This window comes from Calypte anna, chromosome 4B (genome assembly GCF_003957555.1).
Source record: "Calypte anna isolate BGI_N300 chromosome 4B, bCalAnn1_v1.p, whole genome shotgun sequence".
NCBI lineage: Eukaryota > Metazoa > Chordata > Aves > Apodiformes > Trochilidae > Calypte > Calypte anna.
Window position 1 is genome coordinate 5,009,177 of NC_044249.1, and position 27,552 is coordinate 5,036,728.

A 27,552-nucleotide genomic window follows, 5' to 3' on the forward strand; every position below is an offset into this window, starting at 1 on the left:
TGTTCTTAAAAAAGCACAAGGAGAGCATATCCTGGGACTCTCACATTTTTTGCAATCAGAAAAAGCAAAAGCTTTCAAAAGGACACCACAGGTTGTGTTTCAATTCTTCAGGCACCTGCTGCCAAGGTCTAATATATTTTGCCATCTACCAGAGCAGTTCCAGAAATAAAGGGACACTCATCAAAGCCCACACTTTCAGCAACCCCACTGCCTGCTGCAGAAATCAGAAAGAGTTTATTTCACTGGGAATTAGTGAAAATGAAGAAATGGAACATTTAAAAGCAGGCATCCACCATAAGATGTCTGATCTAATAGGTAAATAGAGTCTCATACAACAAAGTTTCAGTTTAAAACATTTTATTCCAGTAGCTTTGTCTACAAAACTTGCTTTTAATTACAGTGGCTTTACCCTTTAGGCAGAAGGCTGCAGTGTGGCTTCTTGAAGCTCAGAAACCTGATTTTGCCTCTGCATTATTCCAGTTATTCTCAAGAAGGTAGAGGGGCAGTAGTCTATATGTTTGTTGGAATGCTCCTGTCATTTGCTTTATGGTGGGGGAAGGAGAATGTGTTGCTTTGTGCCACAGGCAGCAATGTCAGAATGCTTTCATTTCCCTTTCAATATTTTTCCAAAGTTCTGCTTGAAGAGGAAGCAGTCAGGTAGACTTTATAGCTCCCTTTTTCTATATAAAGCATCTGTTATACACCTTATCTGTACTAAATTTAAGTACAAATGTAAGCCTTTTGTAAATTATTTTATAATTGTGGGGTTGGCTTTGCTCTGATTTTTTTTTTCTTTGAATTTCTTCCTTTTTTCTTTGAATTTCTTCCTTTTTTCTTTGAAATTTCCTTGAATGATAAAATAACATGGAAGACAATCATGCAGTTTAAGAACAACATTTCCCTCTACCACAAGAGGCATTATGTGATTTTATATTGCAGTGGATGATGCAATAAGCAAACAAATGCAATGTTTGATGCATTTGCAAAGGACTCAGCATTACTGCTATTCCATGATGGCTGTAGTGCTTTTTAGTAGGTAAAAATTTAGTAAAAAATCTGTATTAGATGCATTCATACAGATGCCCATAGCACAGTAGAAGGGTTAGAACAGTGTCATGCAAACATGCATTATTGATGATAGATTTTTCCATATTAATACTAACATGATAAGATATTCTGTTCTATTCCCAGACCCCCTGCCCATTTGCACACCCATGGCACAGCCTTTAGCAGGGACTTTGCCCTCTGCAAGTGCTCAGGGGAGCTTCACCACAGATTAAATTGCTTGGGATTTGTCCAGGAGTGTTCTCTCAAACCTCCACGTGTTTATGTCACCACTGAGACCAAACAACACAGGAAGACTACAGCAAGCTGAAGAAGCTTTGGCAGGAACAGGGTCCAGAACCCTCAAGGTTGGAGCCATCACTGCCATCAATGCTGATAACCTCAACCAGTGTTATTTGGAATTTCATGCCATAAAGTACACATTGCTACCACTTGCAAACAGGTTTTGTTCTCAAAGCAGGAGCCTTAAGAATGTTTCCTCCTTGATATTATTGTGTGAGGAAGGGTAATAGCTAAAATATTTATGCAAGAGAAAAATCAGAGCTTGTACATCCTATACTGGCAATTACCAATCAAAACTTGGGAGCAAACAAGGTTATTTTTTTCCCTGCAACCCAGTTTAAAAATACTAACAGGTAATTTTAATAAGTTTTCAAGTTAGTTAAAACTTTTTACTGACATTCTAGCACGGAATGTTACAGTGGTATAAGTATGCAGCACAGTTGGGACCAAAAGCAAGAAAACAATGTACATAATGAGACAACAAAGACCTAGAATAAGTTCAGCTGACATGGGTTCAGCTAATTCTTCTCCTAGCAGATGGATTTATTGCATGCTGGGTGGTTCTCAGGCAGTTATTACTGGATGCTACTCTCTAAAGCAGAGATGTTAATAGCAGAACTTCAGCCAGATTAGGTTGGATGCTGCAGCAGTGAGTACTGGTCCTGATGGGCAGTGTATGGAATGACAAACTGCACAATTTCTTATCTGTCTCCAAGGAAGAGCATGAGGTTTCACACAGGAATCAGCTGGTGGACTGCTACAAACATTTCCATTAAACTTTGCAAAGGCTTCAGCACTGCTTACTGGGGAAAAGAGAGAAGAGTCTGGTTTAGAGGAAGCAGCAATAAATGATGGTTAGCAGCAGATTTGACTCACCAGGGCTTTTTCTGAAAAAAAAGCACACCATAAATATGAGGGCAGCTTATCATTCAAAAATAAATGAGATCATGTCAACACTTCTGCTCTGGAAATCATCCTTAGCTGATGGCTTTTGAAAACTTTCTCTGCCACCAGAACCCAGTGCTAAGGAACCCCTCAGCTGTACTTGGGCTGTGCTGCTCAGGGATAAATTAAATTTCCCCCACATGCTGGACAGGTTCCAGCAAGCTTTACTTCTACAAATAGTTCCTTGCTTAACTTTAAGCACGAGGTAAACCAATTGTGTTTGCTGAGATTACTGATATAAGAAGCTTCATTGCTGTGTGGTTTGGGGGCAAAGAGCCACATGCAGTAGAAGTGCTGAAAAGAAAGGGCAAAAATAGTATATTCTTACCCAGACATACTCCCAGCATCAGCTTAAGGCTTTATCTGATGATTTAATCCATTACTATAACTTCTGTCTTACCACCAAATAATTAGTATTTTTAAGAACGTTAACTGGGTACTGATTTGATTCTCACATCAACATCCTTTAGAGTTTGGGGTTTGGTTGTTTAGGGGGGTTGTTTGGTTTGGGTTTTTTCCTTGTTTGTTTGGTTGGGTTTTGTTTGGGGTTTTTTCCTTTCAATTCCTTTAAAAGTATATGTTTTAATGTGAAATTAAAGTTCAGGTCCCTAACCTAAAGTGCTTACACTCAAAACATATACTAAAAACAATTAAAAAATAATTGTTTCCTGACTAGGAATGTGCTGGGGCTCTTGACTTGTGAACTGGAAAAGGTCACCCAGCAATCTTCCAGCACTAAGTAGTAAAATGTTTTATAAACCTTTTTACTCTGTGACAAAATCAAACTGGGACTCAATAAAAGATTTTTTTTTGGAACCTTGTGACACTGCATTTATAGAAAGTACTTTTTTTGGTGGAAAGAACCTAAGCAGTTTAAGCAAAATTCAGTGGACTTATATTCTGGTAGCAGATTAATCTGTTTTCACCTATTTTCAATTTATTTCATCAAAGATGCTTCCTACAGCCTGCCCTTTCCTTCCTACCTTTCATTCTGGTCCCTGTCTTCACTACCTGCATTGGGTGTACTGGGTGTTTGTGTTTCAAGTCAAATCTGGAATAACAATGCAACCATTTGTATGGTTGGAAGATGCTTATAGAAGGAAAAAAAAAAGATTCTTAGCTCTATTTCTAAAAAAATAATAATTTTAACTCTATTTCTCATTGCATTTTTGTATCCCAGAGTGCAGAGAATTTCTTGGTAACTTATTTTTTCTGATGAGATTTCCTCAGGTGCCCTTAGCTTTCACTTTGAGCAAAAATACCACCTTGGTGAGGCACCTGCTTGCAGCTTTTCTGCACATCTGGCCCAGATTCATTAAATATCTGTTCTTATCATTATTCCCAGTAAGACACAAAAATTCTATTTGGCAGAAGAACACATCTTACACTTAAGTGTGTAAATTTAAGTACAAATTTAAGCCTTTTGTAAATTATTTTATAATTGTGGGGTTGGCTTTGCTCTGATTTCTTTTTTTCTTTGAATTTCTTTCTTTTTTCTTTGAATTTCTTTCTTTTTTCTTTGGATTTTCTTTGAATGCTAAAAAAACATGGAAGACAAACATGCAGTTTAAGAACAACATTTCCCTCTACCACAAGAGGCATTATGTTATTTTATATTGCAGTGGATGATGCAATAAGCAAACATATACCTCTAAAGAACTCAGAACACAATAATAAGGTTGTATCAGTGTATTTAGTACGTATGTTTTGAGGATGGAATGAAGAAAAACTTCATTTCTTGTTTCCTCCTCCTCTTGCATGGGTGCTCTAAGAATTAGTGTATGAATTCTTAACTTGCAGCAAAAAAAAATTGAGAATTCCTGGGAATTTGAGAATGACCTGGGAAGTTTATTTAACTTTCAGTTATTTCTATTTCTACCATGATTCACATTCATATTTCACCCAAACTTTTCATTCCCTCAGGTTTCCATCACCGTGTCACAGTCCAGTTTGGAAAGGGGAGTCACAGGGAATACCAAGGCAGCAATAATATTGTGGACAATGTTTTCTATTCCATGAAATAATAAAGACAACTGGGTAAGATACTAGCAAAAAAGTTCAGTATTTTAGGTATTTTTCATTAGCACAAACTAAAAGTGCAGAGACACTGAGTGGTAAAGAAAAAGGTTTGAAAAACCTGTTTGAAAATAACAGTCCAGAACATCACAGCTAAGCCATATTTACACTAAGGAGGAGAGAAGAGCTTACTTGCATAAGGCAATCATTCAGAAGTCCAGTCAAATGTAAATTTACAATTTAAATCCATGTCCAAAGAACACTTTTTGCTTGAAATTACAGCTTTTGGGTCTGTATCCACTTTGCATGAGGCTAGGATGAAGCCATGAATAAATACCCAGTGTGATGACTGATAATAGAAAAGTTTTGCTCCCTGGCCTCTAAAAGATGCCAGCAGTGGTTCTCAAACAATAAGAAATGCTTCAGCTGGGGTTTTTTCTTCTTTTCAGTGTAATTACTGGGAGAAGAAACACAAACTCAGTATCAGAGCACATGTGCAGACTTACCATGTGCTGCAATTGCCACTAAATGAAACAAAAAGCAACCTCAAGCTGCAATTGCACACTGTACCTTTAGGGTTCCTTAGGGGCTTCTTCAGGTGGCTTCTCCTCCACAGAACCTGAAAATGGAGGCAAAACACCAATAAGAACATTGGAAATGACTTATTCAACAACAAATAGTCAAGTAAGTTGTTTCCTTTAGTCCAAAAGATCCTTTGGACTAAAGGAAACAACTTACTTGACTATTTGTCAAGTCCAAAAGATCCTTTGGACTAAAGGGCCACAATTCACAAAGTCACAGTAGGTATACAGATGTGTTTCCTTTTAGCTTGCTAACTCTAAATGTAAGAGTTTAGAGGCCAAATTTCTAAACTCCTTCAAAGATCTCCCCAGTGATCATTTTAACACACATTTTCCTTTGCATTCAATGATATTGTTCAACTTCAGTAACAAGATAAAATCCTTCACTGAAACACTACAAGGTTTATCAATACCACATGCTCTGTATTTCTCTTTCCAGCAACATAAAGTTATATCTTTCAAACTGCCAGATCTTAAAATGTGTGTTACACCTTGGGAAGCACAAGGGAGAATTTCATGTTGATGAACTTCAGCCACTCAGCAAGGCACAGAGCTCAAAACACCCCTAAAAGTCCAACTCATCAATGCCTATTTCCACTTCACAACATATCATTTCAAAAGTAAATTTTCCTGCCAAACCCTGTCACTGTTAGACACAAAACATTTCAGCCCCAGCTGTATTTTTGCACCTTCTGAAGTTTGCTCCAACACCTCAGCATCAAGGTCCGGGCTCCTTGGAGATGGGTCAGAAATCTCTGGAGCTGCTGAGGTTGCTTCTTCCATTGAGGTTACTCCTTCCTCTGAGGTTACTCCTTCCTCCACACTGTCTGTGTTTTCCTCATGGTCAGAAGCAGCTGCAACATCCGAGACTTCACTCACAGTTTCTATAAATCAAATTAGAGAGGTAATAGTCTTGCCTTCCCATTCCCTGCCATACAGGAGGGTGAGCACTCAAGGCTCACACAGCCTGCAATGCTTGCCCAGCAGATGTGCCTGAAGTGACTGAGGGCAGCAGGATGTACTGGATGTGACATTTTAGCATGCAAATAAAAGTTTGTACCTGGAATGCCAGTGCAAGTCTGACTCTTCCCAAGCCTGGGTCAAAAAGCTATAAAACACGAGCTGGTTTCATGTCTTTAAACAAATATCCTCTAACATCTACATTCCCTTGCAGATACACTGATTTTATTTTCTGATTTCTGTCAAGCTATTGATGATGTGCAAAAATGCTAAACTTCTACCAAAAATGGTAAACTTTCCATGGAAATAATCCTGGTCTGATCAACACCATAGGACATTACACGTGCACTTCACATTGACCTTGCAAAGACACCATGGGCAGTTTTACTGGAGAAAAAATCCTGAAGGTTCAGGCTGCAATACCCATGTAGCATGACTGCCAAGAGCCATCTTTCAATACATCTTCTTAAGGATCAAAGAATGGGTTTGTGGGCTGTACACCAAGTCTGTAACATCTAATATACCTGTGCAGAGGTGCACCCTACAGGGAGACTGAACATGTCATCCAGCAGCTTCATTTTACTTGAGTAAATTCTCTCTCACCATTTCCTTCTGACTTTCCATCATCACACACCTTAACTGCTCTGCAGGATAAAGTTTGCAGGGACAAACTGTCTCCTATCCTAAGCCACATGTGTACTAAATACAGCTAACTAAACAGCTTTATTAGAAGTACAAGAAACACAGCAAAAAGAGGTTTTGTAGAGCTAGCATCCCATGTCTTCTTCCAAATATCAGCTTGCAGCTATTTGGATACAGCAGATTCTGAATACCAACTATTTCACTTTATTTTGCAGACACAGCATATTCTGAATATCAACCATTTCACTTTATTTTGCAGGGTACTCAGTGAATTTTGGAGAAGCAACAGAAAAATAAAAACAAAATCAGGAACTGCTACCTTTGTCTTTATAGGAAACAGCTGGTGGTCCAAGTGCACCTGCAAGGCAGCTTGCACCAGGTCATCCCTTACATCCATGCCCTAAGGCCTTATCTCCAGCTAAAATCCAGACTATTATGACCAGTTTGGCCCCATTTTTTTTGGTCTGTTGCAGCTACAGCAAGCTAAGTGTCTTTTGGGGCTCTGAGCACCATGAAAAAAAGAACCAGGTAACAACCATGAAATCTATTTTGAGCATTGATCTGACACAGAAACAAATCCAAGTATTTTTGGGTGGTTTGTACACAGCTTGGTCGTGGAACAAATGTTCTGTGTCCTGTTCACAAGCTCAAGAGGTTTTTTCCTTATCCCAGGGCACCACGAAAGGCACAAGGCACCAGGCAAGCAGAGAAGGGGTCCCTCTTTTTTGGATTCAAGACTCTCACATGGCCCCTTCTCTGCAGGGACCCTCAGGCATCCTGCCCAGCCCTCTGCAGCCTCTCCTGCTGATCACCAGTAGCATAAAAGTTCAGAATTTCTCATTTTCCTGGATGCTGAATTCAATCTCAGTGCAATTGCTCCCCCCACCTTTTTTCTTTTTCCTTTTTTTTTTCCCTTTTTTATTTTCCTTTTTTTTTTTTCCCTTTTAAATCTCTGTGCACTTCATATTTTTTCCAGGCCAGCTTAATCTCTCACAGTGGTTTGATGTAAAATCCCCCAGTAACACCCTATTCCCCTGAAGAGATTTTAATCTTTGCCTGCCACAACGACTCATTTTCCATAATCCTTGGAAAGAAGATTTGACTTTTCTGTCTGTTCAATTATTGCCATATTGTTAATAAGGCTGTCATGAAACTCCATAGCAATCAATCAGATATAACTGAAATTACTTCCAACATCTTTAGTTCAAATACTAAAAAACTTCACCTTTTTCAGAGCTGCAAAGGATTTACAACATCTTTATTGGTTCTGTGCAGTTTCCTGAATGATAAGTCTGAAATCCTGAATTCCCTGTGTTTTTCCCTGTGCACCAATGATCCCAACCCATTTGCTTTATTTATATCACTCTTCTAACAGTTTCTACAGGCTGTAACAGAACAAAATCATAGAAGAATCAGCTGGGTTGGAAAGGACCTCAGAGATCATCAAGTCCAACCCTTGATCCACCGTTGCAGTTCCCAGCCCATGGCACTGAGTGCCACATCAAGTCTCTTTTGAAATATCTCCAGACACGGAGAATCCACTACTTCCCTGGGCAGCCCATTCCAATGGCTGATCACCCTCTCTGTAAAGAAATTCTTTCTAATCTCCAACCTAAACCTCCCCTGGCACAACTTGAGACCCTGCCCTCTTGTCTTGCTGAGAGTTGCCTGGGAAAAGAGCCCAACCCCCCCCTGGCTCCAACCTCCTTTCAGGGAGTTGGAGAGAGTGATGAGGTCTCCCCTGAGCCTCCTCTTCTCCAGCCTCAACACCCCCAGCTCTCTCAGCCCTTCCTCACAGGAATTCTGCTGGATCCCTTCACAGCCTCCTTGCTCTTCTCTGGACCTGCTCCAGCACCTCAATCTCCTTCCTGAGCTGAGGGGCCCAGAACTGGACACAGGACTCAAGCTGTGGCCTCCCCAGGGCTGAGCACAGGGGCAGAATCCCTTCCCTGGACCTGCTGGCCACGCTGTTCCTGAGCCAGCCCAGGATGCCATTGGCCTTCTTGGCCACCTGGGCACACTGCTGGCTCATGTTCAGCTTCCTGTCAATCCAGACTCCCAGGTCCCTTTCTGCCACTCTGTGCCCAGCCTGGAGCTCCCCATGGGGTTGTTGTGGCCAAAGTGCAGGACCCGGCACTTGGCCATGTTGAAATAACCTGCCCTGTGTAACAGCCTCTGTCTGCACTGAGGACACATGGTATTTAAATGCTCTTTGCATGATTTTTCCACTGAATCACCAGCTGCTTTATTACTGATACCACACAGTGCTACTGCAGCTCCTGAAAGCCTTGAACAAGATACCCACTGGCAGCATTCCAATCAAGTCATGATTCCTCCTGATCCATACAATTTAAAATGCAAAAAAATAGCAATGATCTTGATTGTTTTAATTTTTTTTTTTTAGTTTCTTCTTATATTCACTAAAGTGGGGTTGTTTGTTTTGGGTTTTTTTCTTCTTATTATTTTTTTCTTAATTCTGGTGGGGAAAAACCCCCACATCATTCATAAACAGCACTGGAGATAATAATTTTATTATTAAAAATAATTTTACTGTTTCATTAAGTGTTTGCTCTGTCATGTCCCTCCCATCTTAGTAGGATTTATTAGTCTACAGAATCTATAGCTTACAGTTTCATTCAAGATATTATACTGGTGGTAAAACCTCAGCCTTTGGATATAATATTAACAGATTTTTTTCTGAAAGAAAATTGATATTTTTCTTATGCTTCTTCACCAGGCATTTGTTAATTTTGGGATAAGTAGCTACATCTCAGTAGCTGTGGCTTTAATTTTCAATTTGTCTATACTATCACACTTAATAGATTTGAATCAGGAGCTTGACTTGCTTGTGATTTCAATTAAAGATAATGTACAAGAACTTTAGACCCCAGAAAAATCAAACTAAAGATGGAGATGAATGTTTAGGCTTTGCATGTAGCATCACCAGCTGTTCTGAAAGCATTCAAAGCAATCTTAACATTCCCAGGATTCTGAGGACAAATATCCTCAGGCTACTCAGACCCCTGACATATTTCCACTACTCACCCACCAGAAATAATTCAACATCTTTGTAACATCCCTGGTTTACATGAACCCTAAAAAACCATCACCTGCTTCTGCTCAGGACAGCTATAGGCACTTTGAAGTGGGCTTTACCTTTTCTGCTTTATGAAATAACCATCTTGAGATTAAAGTTGTCCTTCCAAACTGCACATGCAGGAACAGAACTGAGCAAGTACCAGCAGCACATTACAAATACCAAACCCTTTATGTTATGAAAACACATCTGGTCTGAGTAAATTCAGAAAAGGAAATTGATTTTACAGACAAAAGGAAATAAGGTTTCAACTTTAATATTTTTTTTTAATAAAGCAGCAACATTAGGAAGCTCCAGTAGCTTATTAGCATAGAATCATAGAATCGGCTGGGTTGGAAGGGACCTCAGAGATCATAAAATCCAACCCTTGATCCACTCCAGCTGCAGTTCCCAGCCCATGGCACTCAGTGCCACATCCAGTCTCTTTTGAAATATCTCCAGACACGGAGAATCCACTACTTCCCTGGGCAGCCCATTCCAATGCCTGATCACCCTCTCCAGAAAGAAATTCTTTCTAATCTCCAACCTAAACCTCCCCTGGCACAACTTGAGACCCTGCCCTCTTGTCTTGCTGAGAGTTGCCTGGGAAAAGAGCCCAACCCCCCCCTGGCTCCAACCTCCTTTCAGGGAGTTGTAGAGAGTGATGAGGTCTCCCCTGAGCCTCCTCTTCTCCAGCCTCAACACCCCCAGCTCCCTCAGCCCTTCCTCATATGATCTGTGCTCCAGTCCCTTCACCAGCATAGTTGCCTCCTTTGGACCTGCTCCAGCACCTCAATCTCCTTCCTGAGCTGAGGGGCCCAGAACTGGACACAGGACTCAAGCTGTGGCCTCACCAGGGCTGAGCACAGGGGCAGAATCCCTTCCCTGGACCTGCTGGCCACGCTGTTCCTGATCCAGGCCATTGGCCTTCTTGGCCACTAGTTCTACCTAGAAATATGACTTTTGGGAAACTGTCCCTATCATCTGTGGGGCAAAAAAAGGCAAAAAAAAAAAGCTGCTTCCTTTACCAGTTCTTCCTGCAATCTTTAAGGACAGATTTTTTACTCTTACAGGTGCTACACCTGCAGGACTCTACATTTCTTTGCATTTACAGTAAAAGAGAAACCATCCCAGATCCAGGGCATTTCTGCATCCTCATGATGCTCCATGGAACTGTCTGATTATCAGCTAGGTCAGCGTTTCCCAGCAGAGCAGAGGAGCAGAACATGCAGGGATCTGTGTGCCAGGTGTCACTGACTCTTCTTTGCTCCAGTCAATAATAAAAAATCAACCTCAGACACACTTTCTCCTGCTGAACCACACACACACCTGGATGACTTCCAGAACAAAGCTCCTGCTGCTTGCATGGCCTCTTCCCTCAAGAAACAAGATTAAAACAAGATTTCCAACCTCCCTGGGGGGAGTTTTTATGCAGAATCAGCCTGGGTTTTTGTCTGGGATGTCATGTCCCTCCCATCTTAGTAGGATCTCCGAGATCCCTTCCAACCCAGCTGATTCTGTGATTTATTAGTCTACAGAATCTACAGTTTACAATTTCATACAAGGTATTATCCTGGTGGTAAAACCTCAGCCTTTGAGTATAATATTAACAGATTTTTTCTAGTCCCAGATTAAAGCAGTTTATGTCAAACTACCAGAAGCAAGATGCTACAGGGGGATCTTAAGGCTGGCAGCTGAAAGGGAGGGAGAGGATGAATTGAGCTGGCACAGATGGCGATAAATAGAACCTGAAACAGCTTGGTTCTTGCAAGAATTTTTGTAGAAGAAACTGTTTCTGCTTTCTGCAGGTTGTATCTGGCCAGGCTTTAGCATTCAGTGCTCATAAAGCCAGAAAAAGCTTAAAAATAAAGCTGTGTTTCATACCACCTTTGCCATATCACACTTGACCAAAGCACCAATGGTCCCAATGTGGTTTCACAGATCAGAGTTCACTGACCACAACTCCTAAAGAAAGGAACAGTTTATAAGAGATCAAGGAAAAGCAGCAAATAGTTTTCTACTCCATCCACACGTTTACATTCACATTGCCAAGAGGAATAAACAGATTAAATCCAGAGGGAGAAGTTCAACTTAAGAAAGCTTGGAGTACTCTGAGAGCAGGGACCTTCCCTTGGCTGCAACACTGAAGGTTCTTCAGGGCTCATTTAAACTCCTGCTTTAAGGCTCAGAGCAATTCTTGGGAAAAAAAAAATTAAAAATAAAAAAAAAAATCAATCACATTAATGTCATGGTTGGGTCTTTTCACTTCCACTAAGTAGCAGCCAGCTAGTAACTAACTGGTAAGAAAATACACAAACAAAACTTCCTTTACATATGGGAATTAATTCCTTTAAAAAAAAAAGAAAAAGAAAAAAAAAAAGAAAAAGGACCAACTGCTTTCCTCATGCAGGTGAAGCACTTTACCTTGTGAAAGAAATAAATCTTTCTTTCTCTTAACATGTAAAACCAGAGAAAGCTGCCCCTCACTGAGCAGCATTAAAAGAAGGAAAATCCCAAAACTGAAAAAGAAAAAAAAAAAAGAAAAGAAAAAAAGAAGAAAAAAAAAGAAGGAAAAAAAAAAGAGGAAAAGGGAAAAAAAGGGAAAAAAAAAAGAAAAAAAGAAAAGAAAAAAAGAAAAAGAAAAAAAAATTCAGAATTCACTCCTCATACCACTTTTGGCCAGTCAAGTCAGCATTGATGTGAATGTTCTCCTTGTTCAGAGTCCTTTTGAGTTTAAACATTTTTATTTTTTGTATCTATTGATACTACAGGTGGCTGATAAAAATAGCCTGCAAGTATAATTAAGTTTTATATTATGGTTCTAGGTCTTGCTGGACTTTAAGCTTAAGACAACCAAAGCCTTCCCAGGAGTACAGCCTGTATTTTTTCCTCTAGTTTTGCATTTCCCTACTTCTATGCTTGAAATTATCATATTTTGGTTCTACTCTTGATCTTTTGATTCCTTTAAAAAGGGATAATTCCAGTTACAAACAACAACACATCTGAACAGGCACCTGCTTTCTGTAATTTCTAAAGCTACTTATAAATAGACTTTACAGAGTGAAGCATTTCACTTCAAGCTGTATCCTTCATACCAGGAATTGTTTGAAGAGGTCAGCATGATGCTGGTATCTGTATCACAGAACATCAGGTTCAATTACTTTGAAAAAATATTATTTGCAGAAGAATTTGGCTTTTTATAAAGCTAAAAAAAAAAAAAAAAAAAGAGACCAGTTAGTCATCATAATACTGATGGAATCTGCCTGGAGTGCACAAACCAAAGCTGAGCACAAAACAGGGCTTTGATATTTCAAGCTGCCTATAACATAACCAGTGCTACACACAAAATAAATAAAAAAAAATTAAATTTAATTGTGAAAATAGAAATAATATTTCCTTTACAGTCTTTTTAAGAGCAACTCATACTAGAATGTGACTTTTTTTTTTTTTTACACAAAGCTGCCTTAAGGAAAATGGAAAATAAGTTCCTTCAACAATGGTTTTTGTCCTAAATCCTGAGATTTTCAGCAGAAGCAACTTGCAATCCCAGGTTCTGGTGAATTCAACCACATCAGGTTGAAGGAAAAGTAATAATCACCACCTCATTTTGGGGCAAAATAGGCAAAACTGTGGATACGTCCCTGCAAAGTGACCCAGTGCTTTATGTTTGTGTTTATGGAAGATGCAGGGACCTTGGCACAGAGACCCCCAGGAACATCCCCAGCACCAGGAGCATCACTCAGAACTCCATGAAATGCCTTTTCTCTACTCACTGGCAACTTTTATTCAGTCATCATTTAATATTGTAACCAGATAGCCATCTTTTCAGGAAGAAAAAACACTTAATGTGTAAATATTGGGCTTAAAAAGGAAAAAAAAAATAAATTACTGGGTGATTAACCACAGACCAATGCCTCTCTCCTACACTGCAAATTCAACCCTGAAGCTTCAGGCAGGAAAAAATAACCCACTCAGCTCTATGTGCTGTTCAGAACCAGGGAGTTACTTATTATTTGATAAAAACACAAAGTTTGATCCATTCCTGGAATGCCCAGGAACTAATTCATGGCTGGGGACTCTTGAAGCCCACATTGCTTTCAGAAAACTGTGCCACTGCCCCAGCCAAAACACCCTGGGTTTTGGGGCACAGCCTCAGCCTTCCCAACCCAGCAATACCTCCCTAAAGCCCAGGGGAAAAACTGGGAATTTTTTCCCTTTGGCATTTCAGCTATGCAGTCAGTTAAATCTGAACCAGAGGCTCAGAGCCCGAGGCCTTTGAGACACTGACAAACAAAGGAAAGCTGCTATTTCATAACAAGCCTGACACTAGAAAAATATCATCATTTTTAGCTTTCTGTAAGCCAGATAAAAAGCCATGAGGTTCAGCTGAGAGCCTAAAGCAGGATGTTAAAGAAAAGATTTTTCTTCTCACCATACAGCAAGAAAAGAAGAAATTTAATTCAACCAAATTTTATACAGGTTGGGTGTGGCTAATATAGGTCACTACTTCCTATGAAAAGCCTCATTAGTTCATACTAATGACCAGAAGACTCACTTCAGAAGAGCTTATTTTGTAATGGATGATTAAAAAAAAATAATTCAGAATTTACTGTAATGGTCAGAATTGAATCCTAACAGTACAAACCACATGAATGTGGATAAATAGGTTAAAATGCAGCATAGGATTTTGAATATACCATTTTATATTCTGTAAAAAGGATTTGTAGCAAATCACATTGTGTTGGGATGGTTGGATGCTCTGAACATCCAGGCACTGATTGTGAGGGATGAAAACTATTGCAAATTAACAGAAATAGCATATGTGAAAATGCATTAAAAGAAAGTAAAAAAGGAAAGGGAAGAAAGGGAAGGGGAGAAAGGGAAGGGGAGAAAGGGAAGGGGAGAAAGGGAAGGGGAGAAAGGGAAGAAAGGAAACAAGGAAAGGAAGCAAGGAAAGGAAGCAAGGAAAGGAAGCAAGGAAAGGAAGCAAGGAAAGGAAGCAAGGAAAGGGAAACAAGGAAAGGGAAACAAGGAAAGGGAAACAAGGAAAGGGAAACAAGGAAAGGGAAACAAGGAAAGGGAAAAAGAATAAAGCAAAAAGAATAAAGAAAAAAGAAAGAAGAAAAATAAAAAAGAAAAAAGAGAAAAGGAAAGAAAAAATTCAAAAGAGAAAGGAAAAAAGGAAAATAAAGAGGAAAAAATAAAGAGGAAAAAATAAAGAGGAAAAAATAAAGAGGAAAAAATAAAGAGGAAAAAATAAAGAGGAAAAAATAAAGAGGAAAAAATAAAGAGGAAAAAATAAAGAGGAAAAAATAAAGAGGAAAAAATAAAGAGGAAAAAATAAAGAGGAAAAAATAAAGAGGAAAAAATAAAGAGGAAAAGGAAAAGAAAAAGGAAAAGAAAAAGGAAAAGAAAAAGGAAAAGAAAAAGGAAAAGAAAAAGGAAAAGAAAAAGGAAAAGAAAAAGGAAAAGAAAAAGGAAAAGAAAAAGGAAAAGAAAAAGGAAAAGAAAAAGGAAAAGAAAAAGGTGTATTTATTTTCACAATATCCAACACTGAACCTCAAGAGGCACAATCCTAAGGGATAAGGTGTGTCCATCCTCAGCACGCTGCATCCCACCCCCAGGGCTGTGAAGAGCTGCAGTGCAGGTTGCACAACTTTTCCCCTTCCCTGCACCTCCCACAAACAAATGCCTGGAAAGAAGTTTGTTCCCCTGGCTGATGTCAGAGAGCCTCTGGATAAGGATGAGCAATTGCAAAAAGCAAAGAAGCTTCAGGACTTGTCAACAATCTTCAAAACAGTGAAGATGCAGTGTCAGAGCACCCGGGGTTTTGTCACTTCCCAAGCAATGCACACTGATGATGTTGGGTGTTTGGGTCTGCTTGGCACCACTGGGCAATTGGGTCAGCAAAAAAAAATAATAAAAATTCTTGTTCAGAAAGCAAATAACTCCCACACAGCCCAGTGCAGCCCGTGGTTGTTTCTCTAGGCTGCAGACAGCTGGCATTGTAATGCCATTCACAGCTGAACATGGAAAACACTGGCACATTCAGGCACTAATCCTCCCCAAACCAGTCAAATGGTGCTTAAAATAAAAAACAGAGAAGAGACCACATCCTGCAATACTTAAATAATTAGAATTCATGCTCCAGAAGCAAGGAGCACAAGAAAACATGGGTTTGGCCTCATTGCTTTTGGTACCCAAAGTTGATAATGCCACAACCTCAATAAAAGAGCTGGGAAAAAGTTTATAGTGGCAACCTATAAATTGCAACTCACAGGTGCAACAAAAGTGCCTAATCCAAAAAGCATCTTGCCAAGTTGGGCATTTTATACTATCTGTTTTACCTGAAGACTAACTGATCTTTATTTATAGTCCCCAGACACAGAGTGCACTAAAACAACAGTGGGAAACTCAGCAGCATCAGGCAGTGACCAAGTGTGACAGTGCAACAGCTCTAGTAATAAAGAGGTACAGAAAATTACAGCTCAGAGAAAGCTCAAACCTTGGGAAAAAAGTTATAAGGCACAGTGCCTTTTTTTTGGAAACAGTATTTTATAGAACTCCAGATACCAGTAATACATTATAAATTGTGTAAGGGGAGGCAAGGAGAAAATTCCAGCCAGGGATGGTTATAATTAACTTTTTGAAATTGAAAATTACCATAATTAAGTCGTAAGTACCTACCTGCCTGCAAGGGTGGCTGTTTTGGGGTTGGGTTTTTTAGCACAAACATGTATAGTCACACATTGATGTTACCTGTGTACATACATATGTACCTATACTGAGGCTGGACACAAATGTCATAGAATCATAGAATTGGTTGGGTTGGAAGGGACCTCAGAGATCATCAAGTCCAACCCTTGATCCACTCCCGCTGCAGTTCCCAGCCCATGGCACTCAGTGCCACATCCAGGCTCTTTTGAAATATCTCCAGACACGGAGAATCCACTACTTCCCTGGGCAGCCCATTCCAATGGCTGATCACCCTCTCCAGAAAGAAATTCTTTCTAATCTCCAACCTAAACCTCCCCTGGCACAACTTGAGACCCTGCCCTCTTGTCTTGCTGAGAGTTGCCTGGGAAAAGAGCCCAACCCCCCCCTGGCTCCAACCTCCTTTCAGGGAGTTGTAGAGAGTGATGAGGTCTCCCCTGAGCCTCCTCTTCTCCAGCCTCAACACCCCCAGCTCTCTCAGCCCTTCCTCATAGGGTCTGTGCTTTAGTCCCTTCACAGCCTCCTTGCTCTTCTCTGGACCTGCTCCAGCACCTCAATCTCCTTCCTGAGCTGAGGGGCCCAGAACTGGACACAGGACTCAAGCTGTGGCCTCACCAGGGCTGAGCACAGGGGCAGAATCCCTTCCCTGGACCTGCTGGCCACACTGTTCCTGAGCCAGGCCAGGATGCCATTGGCCTTCTTGGCCACCTGGGCACACTGCTGGCTCCTGTTCAGCTTCCTGGCAATCCAGACTCCCAGGTCCCTTTCTGCCACTCTGTGCCCAGCCTGGAGCTCCCCATGGGGTTGTTGTGGCCAAAGTGCAGGACCCGGCACTTGGCCTTGTTGAACCTCATCCCGTTGGGATCAGCCCAACTCTCCAGTCTGTCCAGGTCCCTCTGCAGAGCCCTCCTGCCTTCCAGCTGATCCACACTGGCACCTTGCACTTCCAAACATTACAGAAAGCCTTCCAGATTATTTAGGTAAGCATTATTTTCCAAAGCAAGGCTGCCTTTCCTTGGGCAGCTCCAAAAGAAAAATAATTCTTTACCTCAGCAGAAAGACAGATACATTTTTCCCCTCTCTAAGTGGAAAGAACACAAATGACAAAGATGGTTTAATACAAAACTGAAAGGTATTTCCAGAAGGATTTCAATTTTTTTTTTTCCCCTTAATACAAGTGGAAAAACCACTTCAGTGGTTGTGCTGTTCCCCTGAAGACAAGGTCTGGAGGAGAAGAACAACCAAAAACCAGACATTAAGGTGACCTGGCAGCAGGACTCAGGTTACATGGCAGTGACAGCCCCAGCAGGGAAACCTCACATGAACTGCTTAGGAGATGGCCAGGGTTCAGCCTGGACTTTGGCACACCTGTTAGCAACAGAATCACTTGGTAACCTGATTCTGCCAGCACTACCACACAGCAGAGAATAAGCATGGCAGCAAGATTTGCCAGGCACCCAAAACAACCCTCAGAATTCCTTATAAATATCAATGTAACAGAAGTGCTGTTCTAGTGCTGGTTTCTTCAGGGGGAATGCTGCCAGAGAAAAGAGATCTAAGATCAGTAATTTATAAATAGTACATCCACTTCAGTTAACACCAAGCAGTAGCTAACAATGACAAGAGAAATTTTCTCTTAAAAAACTAGTGAGCACAGTAACTACACTGGAGTCACTGTGTATGGAATTAGATTCTTAGATTTCATCTGTTACAACATTCCTCAGGGAAAACCCCAGCTACTTCCTCTTCAACAGAGTGGTAGGAATATTTATGATATGGAAGATCCTAACCTATCCAACCATTAATCAAAATTCCCAGATAAGCATTGTGAAAGGAATATTCAGTTTCTTCCAGATACAAAGAGGTGTCTGCTCCTTAAAGTGAAATTTTGCAATTGCTCTGTAGAGCAACAGAGAGAATAAACACTGCAAAACACTTTCAAACAGCTTGTATCTGCTAACACCTCTAATTCACTACCTGTAAAATAGAAGACTAATTCCTTTCTAAATGAAATGGTCTCAATATTCCATAGAAATGGACATTTTTCAGTTATTTAACAAACCCTTATGAACCAGGTCACTGAAACAACAGCTCACACACTCACCTTAATAGAAGATCTTAAAGAAGATAAATAGAATGGGGTAGTAAAATAAACTTTCCATTCTACTGTTTTTAGAAAGTAACTCTGGTGCCACAGGCAAGGACCCTTTTAGTGACACTGATTTAATAACCTTAATTACCTTCTGGTTCATGCCATGTCAAGGTAAGATCTCAATTAGAGTTCACAGCAGGACAAACTGCATTAGGAATATTGATGCCCTGTAATAAGAGGCAGAGTTTCAAAACCCCCCAACACACACAGGCAAAAAACACATTGGGAAGTTAACCTTGCATTGCAGCAGCTTCCGAATTAGCAGCAACTTCCTGCTGTGCTTCCTCCACAGCAGGGGATGCCTCTGGAGCCTCACTCTCCCCTCCAGTTTCTGGGGATCCCCCAACACTCTCATCCTCTGCTGGGGGTCCAGCAGCAGCTCCTGCCTCAGCCTCTTCCGTGGCTGTCTCTGCTTCAGTGACTTCATCCGTCTCTTCTTCATCACCTTGTAAGGATTTATTTAATACAACAGAGTAAAGTGCATGCATGCAATGCCAATTCACCAACTACTTTTTACCATCAGCACTTAAATTTACATTAATTAATATTAAATTAATTTACATGGACAGCTAAGCTTTGGAATCAGAATTTTTAAAGAATCAGGAAATCAATAGCTCATCTCCCCCATGTTGTCTAATGTCACACCAAAGGAAAAAAAAAAAGATGTTTACAAGATGAAGAAACCATATCCTTAATTACTGAGTTTTGTAACTGCTTCAGTTTAATAAGAAAACAAAGTGTGGCTGAAAGCAAGTGTCTGCAAGAGGTGGGAGTGCACAGAAGGACAAAAAAAGGGCCCCAGGACGTGTTGCTCCAACCCCACTCTGCTGAAGTGCTCATGCACACACAGGTGGCACAGGGCTCCTGCCCAGGTCACACCCAGCAAAGGAGTTACCAGACTGGGAATATGACATTTCCTGACATAATTAGAAGCTCATAAGGAGTTCATCACCCACCAGGCTCACAGCTTAGAAGCACTGTAGGTGCAGGGCTGCTCTCAAGGTGGCTGGCTAGGCTGTCAACAGCTACAAGAGTGCTGAGCTGAACAAGTGTTGAGTTTTCAGATGGGATTTGTGTCCTCTCTTGGCTCCAGGCTGCACAGGTACTTTGCTATCCCTATTCACTGGGCTTGCTTTCTTTAAAGCTCCACTGAATGCACTGTGAGCACTGCAAGAGCCAAAGCAGTGAAGTAAAAAAAGTAAGATTTGTGAGGCAGGATAGACCAGGAGACCCTGCATATAAGGTGTATATAAGTAAAAAAATAACTTACTAATTTTAAGTGGTCAGTGCTCACTTTATGGGATACAGGATCACTCAGGACTGACCTTTTTTTTTTTTTTTTAAACAAGTCCCAAGTCCCAGCTGTCTTGTCAGTACCTGAAAGTACTTGTCCACACTGCTGTGGGTCAGACTCTTTAGAATCTGACCAGCACAAAGCCACAAAGATGCACAACCACCATGCAAACATGCACTATGGTGAAGTTAACAAAACTGCTATGGAGATACACCAAGTGTTCACTGCCAAGTTTACCACCAGAACAAGTTCACCATCTGAAAACAGAACTGGAAATAAAGTTTGTAATACAGTGTAAAACTGAGAAGAACAGAAAGGAAAAAGCTTAAAGAGACATAGTCAGAATTTCTTTTATTATTTTCTATCTGTTTAAAAACTAAACAGATCAATTTGATTCTTGGTTTTCTTATGCTGGTGCAAGACCATATTTTTTGTTGAAGTTTAAACACAAGTCTATCTCTTGCTCAGGAAAAATCAAAGCTTTGTGTTACACAACCTGATCATGTCCCTTTAAGAGAATGCTGTATTTTAACAAATTAAATTGATTACACAAAGAACAGACTAACAGCCAAGCTTAGCATTCAGTACACTTTATTGGACAGTCAAATATAGAGTGCATTCATTCAGAACAGCCAGCTTCTCAGTCTCAGACCTGCCCTTCTACAAAGCAGAATCAGTAATAAGCCCAATATGGTTTGGCCTTGCAAACACAGGTAGCTTTTTTTAAAGTCTCACAAGTGTGGAGTTTTACAATAGGAGGTATAAAGTCATCCCAAGGTAGGCTGCAAGGTACACAATGGTGAACGACTGTCCTTTGTATTTAACTTCCTCAGGTTTGGAAAGAGATTTCCCTTGTATTTTAGTCTGGAAAGTGTAAAAGCAGAGGATAGATTAGAAAGATTGAATCAGCTTGCATCGAGTTAAAAAGAAAAGTCATCCCTATAAAAGAAGGAAATTGGGAACAAGTTCAAAGGAGACACATGCACATGGAAGACAAAACTCAGTATTTGCTCAAGTAGAATGTTCTGCAAGGCAAACATCATTTCACAGTCCAAATGATGTCCCAGATTTCCTACTGCTACTTCAAGTCAGGCTTCTGCAAGGGGCAATTTCAAACCCCTCCCTACATTGGAAAGTAACTTGCACTTCAGAAGAGCTACAGAAAATCTGCTATTAGATCATTTTTCAAAGTCTGATTGAAATAATTAAAATACCATTAACTACAATTTCAACCCTCTAACAAACCAAAAAGCCTAGATTAGTATTTCTTTCTCTTGTTTTGACAGCTTTCTTTGCTACATGGAGTTCTTCCCTATAGACATTAGGGAAAAATTTTCTTCCACATGAAAAATCAAGAAAAATCTTTCAGATCAAGAGAGTTTCTCTGTGATCCAGTGCTCCCTGGTATTAAGTTCTTCCAGCTAGAAAGTTCTTCTTTTATCCCAGGACATGTGCCAAATATGCCATGCATGCTGTTTGGCAGGTTGCTTTTCTATATACCACTTCATATAGCATTTTTTTATAGCTTATTTTAAGTTTGATTTTTTGAGAACCTAAAAAAAATAATAAATTACTGTGAGGACAGAATTTTTAGTGACTCTTCTCAGCCATATTTCCAGGGAAAAAGTGAATTTAAAGAATGCATGGGGAAAGAAGCTGCAGTGGCACTTCTGGGAAAAGCAGTATTATGGTAACACTCTGTGACAAGATACACACAAAAATGTGACTGCAGGGAAAAAAAGGGGAGAAAGAGACATTAATTTGAGGAAGCACACAGAGGATTCTATAGGAAAAGTAAGAATGGGAACTTCTTTTGGGAGGGTACAGTTGGGAATGAAGGAGGATTTTTAAAAGAGCTGATTCAACATGAGTTTTGTGTTGTGAACTGGAGTCAGCCAATTAAAAGTTCAATGCTCTGAGCTGAGCATTTATTGAGAAGTCCAATATTGAAAATAAAATAGGAAATAAGTTTCAGCCACATCCAGTATGGCCACAGAAATCTTTTGGACTTCTTACTCTCTATAATAAAGGAGTGAGTAATCATCTGCCACTGGTTGTGACAGTTCTGTAAATCACTAAGGAATGCAAGGCATCAGATTATGGGATGTCTGGAGGGTACCCAAAGGCAGAATTGAGTAAATTACAGAGCACTGAGTATTCTTACCCCATTCTCATCTCAGGCAACACATGTATAGCCTTCAGTGGGTCAACAGCACCACTGACTCTATGGGAATTCCACTCTAACATTTTGGTAGGCTACAGTTAAAACCCAGTACCTTGCAGAAGTCAACCTTAAGAGAAAAGAGGGAATATACAGAACATCATTTGGAGTGCCCTGGAAGGTTTGCTTAATGCTTTCACATCTGCCATGTTCTTCTGACTCTTCATCAGAACATACCAAGTGTAACCCTTGTTTCTTCCCTGAACAGCAGACTACTAAGTCACTAGGAGAAAATACTTACTTTATCCTGATTAGATTATTTTTATATATATTTTATTTTAGGGACAAGGAAGGGTTGCATTAAAATCGTGAACAAATTATCAACATTTAAAGAATTAAGTTTAAAAAAATTATTGCTTCCAGCTACTTAAGTGGAAGAAAAATAAGGGGGTGTGCTCTTTTTAATCTTAAAATGTGGTATTTTAAAGTTCTAAAGGATGTGCTGTTGAACTTCAAGTCAAACAACTTCAGAAAAAAATAATTTTATAAGCAGACAATTCAAAGCATGTTCTCACACTGAAAACAAAATATAAGTTCAGCATCCTTCACTCAAATCTGTTCTTTGTGCACATGTAAATACACTAAATCAGTTATCTAGATGTCAGCATTTAAAAAAATTAATTAATGAAGATGCTAACTAAAGATATAAAGATCTCAAAAAGCCTTTTTTTATTTCAATTGTTTTTTCCTAGCAAGCCCATGCTTGCCAAAGTTCTATCTTTTATATCAATGCCACCATAACACTGATTAGTGTAGACAGACACCACATTCCATTACAAGTATTTGAACTAACATGGTCTAATTATTTAAGCATGAAGAGCTAAGGAAGGATTTGCCATACATTTAGGTGATGTCTGCTTTTCAGTTAATCCTAAATTAATAAGGACAAAATCAAAGTTGTGAGAGAGGAAGTGGGGTCCAATTTATAGTGTTTTTAAAAACATAAGGTTGTTTTTTTTTTCCTATTGAACTGTGTTTCCTGATGGCAACGTGGCCTGGAGCCAAACTGTTGACTGAGAAAAAAAATATTATCTCCTTCCCCCTCAACAAAAAGGAGCAAAACCAATTTTGACAGCATTATGCATTTAGTCAAGTTTCATTAAGCTTCCAGTAAATCAAATGCAAATACTCAACAGACAACTAATGGCTCACACATCAATTCTTTCCATCCAAAGAGACTCCTGCAGGGTTGATCACAGACTCACTGCCTAAACATTAATTCTGTCCCCAAAACTTGTGCACAAGTAAAGGAACACTGCACAGCCACCTTTCTCTTTACTCCCAGAGCTCGGCAGAGAGTTGGACAGGGTTAAGGACTGATCAGACAGTCCAGAAAGCTGTTCCAAATCCTTGTGTATTTGGGGAACAAAAGAGCTCAACTCACCCCTGCGTGACCAAGCTCTGCCTTTCCTCCCCTCAGCTCTCTCATGAAGAATATTCACGTGTTCAATGTACTTCCTACGGGATGAGGTGACTTCTCTGTAGGCCTGAAAGGAAATCATACCTAAACTTACTGCTCTATCCCTATAAAACCATCAAAGAAAAAGAGGGGAGAGGGAAAAAGGGTGTTTTTTTTTTAAGCAGGTGCTACTGCTTATCTTAAAACACACAGAAAATGTGCTAAGCAAGATTAAAAAACAAAACTATTTTGCTACACTGGTTATACATTTCATATTTCTCCATTGTTAGGGAAACAAATGCAATATACCAGGAACTGAATACAGTACTGGAAAAGACAATTATAGTCAGATTCTTTTTTGTTCTTTTTTTTTAAGGTAACAGCAAGAGAATTTATTATCCCTCCAGATACACAATCACACAGGTCTGATATTTTGAACAAGAAGAAGGTACTTACCATTGAAGAGCATTACTTTGTGGGAGAGGGAAATATATACCTCTCTGGGATGTGCTTACCACTATACCAAATCTGGTGGTAGGGGGGAGGAAGCTATGAAATAGATGCTTTAAGGACATGTAGTACAGAGTCTGATATATTTAGATGCAGGTAAGAGAACGATTACCAAAAAGCCTGACACAAATAGATGTTTACAAAACTTTAACATGCTTTTCCTAATTCATGATCTATTTTTATCTTTGTACCCCAATTAAAAAGGTTCATAATCTTCCCCTTGTGGCTTCAGACAGCCTACTTCACATCTCTCTTTCCCACTTGGATATACTCTTAACGTTTGTGGTTAACAAGAAAAGGTAAAGGTTTAGAGGCAGGTGCCTTACTCTGTCTCAGGACTCATTCATTTCACAGTCTTAAATACCTTTTCCACTAAGAATTGCAAAAGTGTTAGATACCAAATTTAACACTAAAACAGGCAAGCAACAGGCATGCAGTTGCAATAGTCACTTCAACCAGTTTTTAAGTGAGACTGTATTTAAGCATCTGGTACAACCACGTTGTGTTGAGAGTTTGTGTCTTGATCATATTCTTTAACCAGGAGCACACCTTACACCGTGACAACTCAGAAAGCACAAACAGATCCATTCTCAAACACTTACATAGAATAAAGCACCAAAAGCAGCAGCTCCAGCAAGGAGATAGTAAATCATGTTCTCTCCAGAAGAGCCAGGAACACTCCCAGATGACATCTGGCGAAGAGGTGCTACAAAAATCATTATTGAAACGGATGTAAAGCACTGCTAAAAAATGATCACAAAAATATAATAAAGTAATCTGAGCTTTCTATGGGAAGGCACAATTTAAAAAGCTGTAGCAAAACAGCAAGGTTCATTTTAGGCATGTTCAGTACAGCTGAGTAACACAGGGTGTGGTGCCTACCTGAGCAGAGGTACGTGGCTGACCTGTTCCTAAGAGGGCAAGATTTTCTGTGAACTACATGGTCTGCTTCCAAATACTGGATGCAGTCTATACAGACCATGGAAAAACATAAAGAATGTTTAAAAAAAAAAAAAAAAAAAGGAAGCAAAAAAAGTTCCTACCTAAGGTATGTAAAAAAATTAATCATCTGTAGTCTTGCTGCAGAGGTAACAAATCCTCTTCAGTTTGCTAGCAGACTTTAAGACACTTTAAGAAACAGATTTCTATGAATTCACATTCCCTAGTTCTCAGGCAGCTTGCTGACATTTAGATACAGGCCTATAACCTCAAGTATCATCCACCAGCCTTGGATTCTTCTGTACATCTCAAAAAAATAACCCAAACAAACACACAAAGCAGATGTAGTTCTGTCAACAAAGCTTTCAGCTGACTTTTGTGCCTTCATCCCAGCACAGACAACAGCCACCTCATTGAAAGGGTGCCCACCAAACAGAAAATGGCTCTGAGCGCTGCAATCGGGAGCTGCAAAAATAGTCTCAATCTCAAATATTGCCATCACATGCCAGATTATGTTTAGCATCTGCCTCATGACACACTTTCCAGACTCCAACCACCAGGCATCCTAATGGATCTTCTCCCGTGTATACATATGCTCAGTAGTAGTTTCTCAGGAGCACCTTCTCCTCAAAGGCCGATAGCAGAGAGCCCTGCCAGGCTGCAATCCCTCAGCCCTGACGGAATATTTTTTTTTTTTTTTTTTTTTTTTTTTTTTTTTTTTTTTTTTGCTGGTTACACAACTCCCGATGCACCAAAAGCCACAGCTGCAACGCACCAGGCTGATTCACGCTCCCCTCCAGCGCTGACAGCCCAAACCTCTGTTCCAGCTCCCCACCTAAGGTTCATTTTCCCCTTTATTTTTAAGTCGCGGGGTGGAACTGAGGACAGCGGCGGCCGCTTCACCGCGGGAGGGCTTACACCTGCCCGGGCCCGAGCCCGCTTCCACACAGCCGGGAGACCTGGACGTCACAGCCCCGCCGCCGCTTCCCCACTGCCGGAGCACCGTTCCGCTCCCCTGGGAGGGTAGAGCTGCCCTCCGGGACTCGGCCGAGGTTTCCCGGTGGCGGCAGGGATGTGACCGAGCACCGTCCCCGCTCCTTGCCCGGCCGTTCCCTCACAGGGGCGGGAAGCGCAGCGAACGCCCCTAACGGACCGCGACAACGCGACCGCCGCAGCCCCCGGACCGCGACCTTCGAGCGTCCCCCTCCCTGGCCCAGCCTCTCTTCTCTCTGCGTCCCGGTGACCTCTACCCGGTCCAACGGGCCGAGCTCCGCGGCGGCAGCCCTCCATCCCCCCCCCGCCCACATATCCCCTTCCCCCGCGTACCACGCTGCTTGAGGCGGCTCGCAGCGGAGGGAGCCCTGCTGAGGCGAGAAGCCAAGGTCTGCGAGGCAGCCCTGCAGAGATACATGGCGGCGGCAGCCGGGAGCCCGGAGCGGAGCAGGTGCGGCTTCCAGATAGATCAGCGCGGAGCGGCTCCGGCGGCAGAGGACACCGACACCCGCCCCGCACCCCCCCTCCGCCCCCGCGGCACGGCGGGCGGGGACACCGCTGGGGGAGGCGGGACCGGCGGCACGATCCCCACCACGTCCCGGCGCACCTGAGCGCTGCTGTCGGTGGGGCCGTGCCGGGACTGTCGCGATAGGAAGGGCCGATAGGGAGGTGGTAGGGCCATGGCGCTGTAGCAGCGGGGAAACATCAGCTGGTGACGAGGGTTCGGGTCGGGCCGGCAATTAAAGGGAGGGCAGGTGGTGTCTATTAAATTAAACCCCTTCCCAGAAAGGGAGGGGAAAGAGAATAAGGGAGAGAGACTCAGGGGTTGGAAACAAAACAATATTGCTGAAATAATGAAATATGTAGATATATACAAAACCACAAGCACGCTTGAGAAACAGTAAACCCCCCCCCCCAATAAAAGTCATGGTAATCACAGAAGGTGCAGAGCAGGAGCTGGCAATGTCCTGGATTGGGCTGCTGAAGTCAGTGGAATAGCAGGAATTGGCAACAACACAAATATATGGAATATATGGAAAGATACCAGTGATTTCATTCAAGGGAGGGAAAGATGGTGAGTAATAGTGGTTTCGCTAAAACAGGAATTTCTCTAAGAGTCATCCTTTGCCAACAATTCCTGGAAAGAGACCTGGAGAAATCACCTGAATCCACAGGAAAGGGTGCTCAGGTTAAACACCTGGACAAGGAGGTCAAAGCTGGCCATGAAATTCTTGATGAAGTCAGTCAGCACTGTGGGATCACTTTAGCTGCTAAAGTTATGGGTGTCTCGGGGTCAGAGCTGAGCAGCTGTCTGCATCCTCCTCCCAGCATCATCAGTGAGTTGCACCTTTCCTTGACCCTTCTCCAAAAGGAGCTTTGATGTTCTCTCCGTGATTATTTAACGCCATATTGTGCCGACTGTCCTGACCCCGTTTTTCTGACACTTGTCCTTGACTGACCTTGATGCATGAAGAAGCGAGGGCACCCACGTTGAGAAGGCAGCACTGACTTCAGAGCCCAACAGGGGCTGCGTATCCTCACGTTGCCCTGAGGTTGTGGGCACCTGTCACACAGCAAGCAGCTCCAAAAACAGACAGGGAAGGCCAACTTCTCCTCTGGTGTCACAGGCAGGAGCTCTGGGAAGGGCACCAAACACACACACACACACTGTGCCCTGAACAAATGGCACAGAACTGGCACTGTCCCCTCCTGCTAACTACTGCACTTCTGAGGAACAGATCCTTGGGGAACAGCAGGGATGG

General features: G+C 41.3%; 1 protein-coding gene across 1 annotated transcript; it reads right to left on the reverse strand.

The window, feature by feature from the left end:
* Positions 1-1,169: 1,169 nt before the first annotated feature.
* Positions 1,170-26,305, reverse strand: MGARP (mitochondria localized glutamic acid rich protein). The gene is made up of 7 exons (XM_030450702.1): positions 26,123-26,305; positions 24,460-24,563; positions 23,333-23,435; positions 18,669-18,878; positions 5,579-5,773; positions 4,879-4,927; positions 1,170-2,150 (listed from the first exon to the last, which is right to left on the reverse strand). Exons 1-6 carry the CDS (start codon positions 26,205-26,207, stop codon positions 4,881-4,883), a joined length of 744 nt encoding a protein of 247 aa, XP_030306562.1. The 5' UTR covers positions 26,208-26,305; the 3' UTR covers positions 1,170-2,150; positions 4,879-4,880.
* Between the last annotated feature and the right edge of the window lie 1,247 nt (positions 26,306-27,552).